Source organism: Aotus nancymaae, unplaced genomic scaffold (assembly GCF_030222135.1).
Source record: "Aotus nancymaae isolate 86718 unplaced genomic scaffold, 86718_ANA_hifiasm-v0.15.2.pri h1tg000036l, whole genome shotgun sequence".
Taxonomy (NCBI): domain Eukaryota; kingdom Metazoa; phylum Chordata; class Mammalia; order Primates; family Aotidae; genus Aotus; species Aotus nancymaae.
In genome coordinates, this window is record NW_026988450.1 from 53445115 (window position 1) to 53452284 (window position 7170).

A 7170-nucleotide genomic window follows, 5' to 3' on the forward strand; every position below is an offset into this window, starting at 1 on the left:
ATTCACACTCCTTTATTTCCACTACTACTCCCTTGGTCCAAGCTCCTGTTATCTCTCACCTGGTTTACAGCCAAAATCTCTTAACTGATCATCCCATCTCTATGGTTTCCCACTTCACAACAATACTCAACACAGTAACAAAAGTGACTGCTTCAAAATATAAATCACATTATGTCACTTAAACCCCTTGAACAGTTGTACTTAAAATAAAACCCAAATACTTTATCACGGATTCTAAAGCCCAGAGTTTCTAAGTATCACTCTAATCTTACCCTGTTGCTCTCCCTTATAACCATTATGTTCCAGTTACAGTGATTTTATTAATTTACCTGTACATACCAACTCTTACTTGATCCTGGGCTTTTCATGCATTGTTTCCATATGCAAAGCTCTCTTATCCAACCATAACATAGTTAGCTATCCTCTAGGTCTCACGAATGTCCCTTCATCAAAAAGTCTTCCCCTAATTACTCTGTGCCTGTTACTCACTATTATCTCTGCTGTTTGTTTCTGTGAGAGCACTTATTACAATTTATTCATTAGACTATAAGCTCCATGAGAGCAGAAACCATGCGCATCAGGCTGTATCTAATACAATGCCAGACATAAGCAAGGGCTCAATAAATATTTGCTAAATGAACTGAGTGAAGAGACAGCCAGGGTTAGGCTGCAATCCTGACTCTACTACTTCATAGTTGTTTGACTTCAGTTAAGCCACAATATCTCCGAGCTTCGATTTTCTCTTCCATAAAACAAAAGAAAGAGTATATATCTGATAGGACTGTCAATAAGACCTACTAAAGATTAACTGGCAATAAATAAAGACTAATCACGAATTTTTCAATGTAAGTATTAAGTACTTGTAACTAAATAAATGCTATTAAACATGATTTAATAAATGTTAGTTTCCTTCCTTCCCTTCTGTAACTTAGTGAGAATTCCCTAAGCTAATACAGTATTAAAACTATATATTTATATATACTTAAAAAGAAGGACTCTGATGACATGTATTTAAATAGATACATAGATAATTTGTATTTACAGGATCTAATCCTAAATTTTAGAAAATGGCAATAAATAACGTACATCTATTATTTAACTCTCTTAAAAAGGGAGAAGGAGTGATGATAAGGAGAACAGAAGAAAAACAGAAAAGGTAACCTTAGAAATTAGAGATCATCAACTTCAATTCCTAAATTTAGAACAACCTTCCTTTACTTATAAAAACTTGCAGCAAGAACAGGATTAATATCTATTCTAAACTTTTGAAATAAAAATATTCTCTATTTACCTAAATCTATATAATTCTCACTTATATTTCATGTATATTTTTACTTATCTTTCACCCCTTAAATTCTAGTATCACTGGTAAAATGTGAAAAAAAAAAACAAAACTAACATCTCATATCAGAAACACAAAAGGCCCTCTTGATCCCTTAATATTTTAATAAGCTTTAAATTTTCTAACTACAAAAGTAAATCTTAACGTTTTAACTGCTGCTCACTTTTCAGGCTAACATCCCTTTTATGTTCTTCAAAAGAAATTTTACTTTCCAGGAACCTTATAAATCATTTACCACACATCCTTCAAATCTCCTCCATATTCTATGTGGAATACAGCTAACAGTGCTTGTTTAATACTTTCTGCCTGATAACCACCTAGAATTTGTGGAATGTGCTGCCTACCTTCATATTCTCCCAAGGATATGGATGTAATTTAGATTCTGAACTCAAGGAAGGGTTTATGTTAAGCAATTAGTTCAATTTTATTCAACATATTTTATGTAATCAAGCTTGACTTTTTAAGAAGTAATTGGTATCTGGTTTAGATTTTTCCCTCATGTTCGAGTTACTCCTATAACCTTTCTAAAATTGGAATTTCTTGTCTACCCTTAAACTAGTTATTAAGCGCTATTTCTTGTCTACCCTTAAACTAGTTATTAAGCGCTATTTCCATAAAATTCATGGGAAACGCTTCATCCATTAGATGTATGCAAGAGTAAAAAGACCATTTTATGCTACCACAACATCTAGAATAGTACTGTGCACAGTAGGACTCTTGACTAATAAGCTGAAAACCAGTTTAAGAATGAATTTTATCACAAGTCAATCAGTACATGCCAGGAACAGTTCTTACTGCTACCAAATGCTCTGGCAGCAAGCAAACAAAAACAACCATTTGCAACTCTTCAAGGTTATTGTAAAATAATATACAAACACAACAACAAACATTCTAAATTACTTTTTTTTTGAGACAGAGTTTTGCTCTTATTGCCCAGGCTGGAGTGCAATGGTGTAATCTCAGCTCACTGCAACCTCCGCGTCCCATGTTCAAGCAATTCTCCCGCCTCAGCCTCCCAAGTAGCTAGGATTACAGGCATGCGCCACCACGCTCAGCTAATTTTCATATTTTTAGTAGAGACAGGGTTTCACCATGTTGGCCAGGCTGGTCTCAAACTCCTGACCTCAGGTGATCCACCCGCCTCAGCCTCCCCAAGTGCTGGGATTACAGGCGTGAGCCACTACACCCGGATTCTATATTACATTTTAAGGCTTCATCTTGGGTAGTGTTTTTCAAGCTAGGGACTGCAATTTATTATCCAAAATTAATGAGTCCAGACCAGCAAACGATGAAGGGAAGGGTGAGAAAGAGGAGGAATAGAAAACATCTTAGTGCACAGGTAATGAGGTTACGTACGTATTTCATTAAATTTTTTCTCTATGTACATAGTACCCTGAGCAATGTGTATTTTAAAGGTGGGTTTGAGTAAAAGTTAGGAAACACTAATCTGGGAGACAAACAAATAGAAAGGATAAAGCAATGTAACCATCAGAGTTACCAAATCGTGGTTTAGGAGGTGAGCAAGACTGACAGCTTCTATTGACTAGGAGACAGAGGTTTTGGAAACTCCCATAAATTTGTAGAAGCCAGACATCCCTATGTGAAAAATGACAAAGCACTTTGTTTTCTTATAGTAAGCCTAGGACAACGAGCAGCAAAGCCTGTGGTTGCCACCACTGATGTTTTTATTCCTTCAAACTTCCCAGGGTGGAAGAGGTCAACCTTTACTCTCTTCTCCTAACTCTTAGGCACATTTAATGCAGTTAAGACACAGTAGCCCCTTGAAAGATAATTACTGGTCCTTGAACAACTACTTCTAAAAAACATTAACTGTATTCTAGATTACAATTTAGAGTTTCAGGTAACACTCTGGCATTCAGAAAAGTTAATCTGGAAGTATAACAGTCACACATCAGAGCCCACTAAATCATCTGGTGAGTAGTACCAAAACAAACAACAAAAAAATTTTTTTAAGTATATGAAATGTTTCAAAAATTCGAAGCATACCTTAGCGTCATCTTGTTTTGAAAAGTCACTCTGAAGAACTAACATTGGAATTCTCTAAATCTTGGCCAATCAATCTGCTTTTCTTTGTTAACAGTGATTCTGAATATTCAGTGTCATTAATATAGCTAATTATTTTTGAAGTCATTTAAAACACACACACTTTTTACTGTATAGGGGACAGTTTCATAAATTACAGCTAGTATCTGTTCTAAGAGGCTCAAGGCGATGACTATTTCTCAGGATGCATCCACTACCCATTACAACTACTATATACTCTAAGTTACCCAAATCCCACTATTATTACAGAACCACATCCCCCCATACTATTGTTATAGCCCTTTTTCACTATTATAAACCCACATACGGTTAGAGACAAAAGAGGACAAAAAACATGCAGCTGTAAAGAGGATTTCCCAGTTGCAAGGTGAAGGGTTCCCTTTAATCTCTTGTGATATAGTTTAATGTTTTGCCTGGTTCACAACCTCCTTTTTTCTTACGCTTTGAAACTTGCTGTGGCTTGAGACATCAACCTTTGGCATAATCACCTGCTGGTTTTATAATCTGAGCACACACTGTTGGAAAAACGAGTTTCAGTCTTTGCTTACTAACAATTCTTCAAGCTTACTAACAATTCTTCACTGAACACAAATTCCAAAAAGATAAAACTTTGATAAGCACCTACCAGAAAGTCACTTTGTGTACAAGTACTGAAGAATGCACCAAGACAAATTAAGGGGTTCACAGACTCTTATCCCTCAAGGCAAAAGACTTGTGGTTCAAACACTGATGACACAGGTTTTAGTGAAAGAAGAGACCATTTATTTATCTATTCTGATCAAACATCACAGAAATTCAATTCTTATTGTAGTAGAGGACAAAGCTGGACAATCCTAATCACCCTAAATTAAAGATACCTCTCAATTTCTTCTCTCTCCTGAGCCATTACACCAAACCTAGAGCAGAACTATACCCACCTTCAGGCCAGAAGAAACAACATAAAAGCTTATTGATCTCTGGTGTAGACCCAAACCCACAAGTGATCAGGCAAGCAGGGATCACAGGCAGTTGATGAGGCTAACAATCAAAAGTAATGCCCTGGGTTTTTGGTCCCACACAAGCACACCTTTGGCAATTGCCCCATCAAAAATGGACCAAACCACTCTCTTCCCCAAAACAAACAAAAATAATACTAACCAGGTACGGGAGAAATACATCCTGAATTGTACCAAAAAGACCACTATTTCTTGGCTGTTGGTAAATGCCCTATTATGCTCATTAATTCTTCATTTAGTGTCACTTGCCAGGTTTTGAAAGCCACCATCACATTCAATTCCGTAGATAAATGCGTTCAAAAGAGATAATATTTGCCGACAAATTGCCTGTTGACCAAACCTCACCACCACCACCATTCTACTAGTTAAATCAGTGTTTGTGGCAAATGATTTAGACTTTTTATACGTAAAATTTACCAAAGCAATGATAACTTCTAATTCTCTTTTTCTGAAGAAATCAAAGCAACACTCCAAAAAGGAAAGGTAAAAACTGAGCTCTCTGAAACACCTATTCGATGTATTTAACTGATGAACTAAGAATGGTGAAGTCAGAAGTGGAACTCAATTATCTTAAGAGATAAATGTTCTTCGCAATTAATTCCATTCAGCTCTTGCTTTGATCCCAACGAAATATAAAGCTGTCCTCACACAGAGTCTTCAGCCTTCTCTTAACCCGAAAGGAGTTACCTCTAACCGGATCCCTCGACTGGTATAAAGTAACAGTAACCACAGCGGCGGACGATGATGGATGAAATGACAATTGAACTGGAAGTCAGGGCACTTGTGTACGCCCTAAGAGGGAGAGACTGAGGTGGGGCTGGAAACTATTTTCTGGCCTTCTCCCGCGTGCTGCTCCCGGGAAACCAACAGGATCGAGCACGCTCGGATACAGCAGAGCCCTGGCCCCCGAGGTGGAGGGGTGGGGAAAAGGCAGCGGGGAGCCTTTTCAGGGAGTCAGGTAGGGCAGGGCTGGTGCGGGGGGGAATCTCACTCGTGAGAGAACTTCCTAACCCCAGAAGGGGAGTGGGGGTGGCAAGACCGTCCCGGCAGCGGCGGGGGCGACCTCCTCCGCTTTCTCACAGTCTTACATCTTTGTGTGGATTGTGCCGGGCTACTGGTCCTTGAGCAGCTGGCCGCGGGGGGCCTCGAGCCCAGGTCGGGAAGTCCACCCGCCACCCACTGGCTCCGCGGGGCCCTCCTGGCCGGGACCCCCAGCCCCTCTCCACCACCCGAGGGTCTGGAGGTGGGCGAGTGGAGGAAAGCATCTCCGTGTGGGGACAACCGTTCTGCCACCTACACCTCCTCGCCGGTCTTTGTCCCGCCGGTAGCCAGGGTCTCCGCCGGATTCCCCAAGGGAACCCCAGTCCTGGAGGCCTCGGGGCCCGGGTCGCCCCAGCTTTGTTCGGTCAGCCGGGTGCAGGGACGCGGACACTTACCGTACACCCCAGCGAGGAAAAGCAAGAGCAACGCAGACCTCCACCGCGGAGACTCTTTTGTGCTCCAGCGACGGGCCATAACCACGGCAGATGGAGGGAGAGAGGAGATGGAGGAGGAGGAAGGAGGAGCTGGGGCTAGACGCCGCTGCCGCCGCCGCCGCCGCTGCCGCCGAGCCCCCGTCTGCTCCCTGCGCTCTCCGCGGCGGCGGGAGGGGGAGGGGAGGGGCCGCCGCTGCTGCCGCTGCCGCTGCCGCTGCCGCTGCCGCTGCCGCCGCAGCCGCTTGCGCGCGCTCCCTCCCTCCTCCCTCCTCCCTCCGGCCCTCCCTCAGCCGCACGCTCGCCCGCTCCCACCCCGGGCTGTGTGAGAACCCCACGCGGGGCGGCTCTCCTGGGGACAAGAGCAAGGAGCTCCCGCGCCGGCGCCAGGCGAGGGGTTGGCGGACGCGGGACTCCGGCCTCGCACTGCTCGGGGTAGCTGGCGCCGCCACTCGCCAGACGGAGCGCGCGCTCATCCGTGCGATCGGCAATCCCCTGGTCCGCCTGCCTCGGTTCCCGCCCCGCGCTTGGCTGGACTTTCCAAGTCTCGGGCCGATTTCCCCGCGACTGGAGCCCAAGGAGCAAGGCAGCGCCAATCGATGAGCGAGCGCGCGAACGCCGGCCGCTGGATGCCCCGGGGCTGGAGCGCGGGGGCCTATGGAGGAGCTCGGTAGCAGTTCCGGGCCTGGGCGCCGGCCCAGCGAGTGGGGTGGGTACGAGTTGGGAAGTTGAAAGTGGCTCCGTGTTGGGGGAGGCGTGGATGGTCGGAAGCTGAGAACTTGAGAGTTCCTTCCTCAATCGCGTACCCCAATGTCTGCACTTGCGGTCGGCGCGGAGTTCCGAGTGGAGGTGGGCGCAAGTTAGTGCGGCCGACCCGGCAGCTGGTCGGTCCAGGGGCCGTGTGGATTCGCACGCTCAAGGTCCCCGGGATGAGTCGGGCAGAGCGTGTGCAGAGTCCCTGCAGTCTGGCGTGGAAGCTCTGGGAGGCCGTTTGACATCTCTCGCGGGGTCAAGGGTGCAGCAGGGCCAGGATGCTCCGCAGGGCTGGAGCCGACTTTGCGGGTAGATTAATGACAGGAGAGTTTGCCCATCACTCTCCAGTTTCCCTAAAGCTCTTCCCCCACTCCCGACAAATTCGACTCCTCCTTTACTTAGATCCCCAGAACACTTTTCTAAATACGTCTGTAGTGACGCTGGCACCTCAGACCTTCCGTCGTGTGTTTTTAAAGTGTTTGTCTACAACGTCTTATTTCTATTGGATTTATGGTTGCCCTTTGCAAGCACTCTCCATGCTATT

At 44.6% G+C, this 7170-nt stretch overlaps 1 protein-coding gene across 2 annotated transcripts in view; it reads right to left on the bottom strand.

Annotated features, from left to right (window-relative positions):
* The window catches only part of LRP12 (LDL receptor related protein 12), a 99125-nt gene extending 93163 nt beyond the window's left edge, over positions 1-5962 (bottom strand). The window contains exon 1 of one of the 2 annotated variants that reach the window (XM_012474993.2): positions 5838-5962. In XM_012474993.2, coding sequence (XP_012330416.1) covers positions 5838-5916 — 79 coding nt within the window. In that variant the 5' untranslated portion in view covers positions 5917-5962. The remainder of the gene's footprint in view (positions 1-5837) is intronic. The other variant, XM_012474994.2, reaches the window with a different exon arrangement.
* Positions 5963-7170: the final 1208 nt, after the last annotated feature.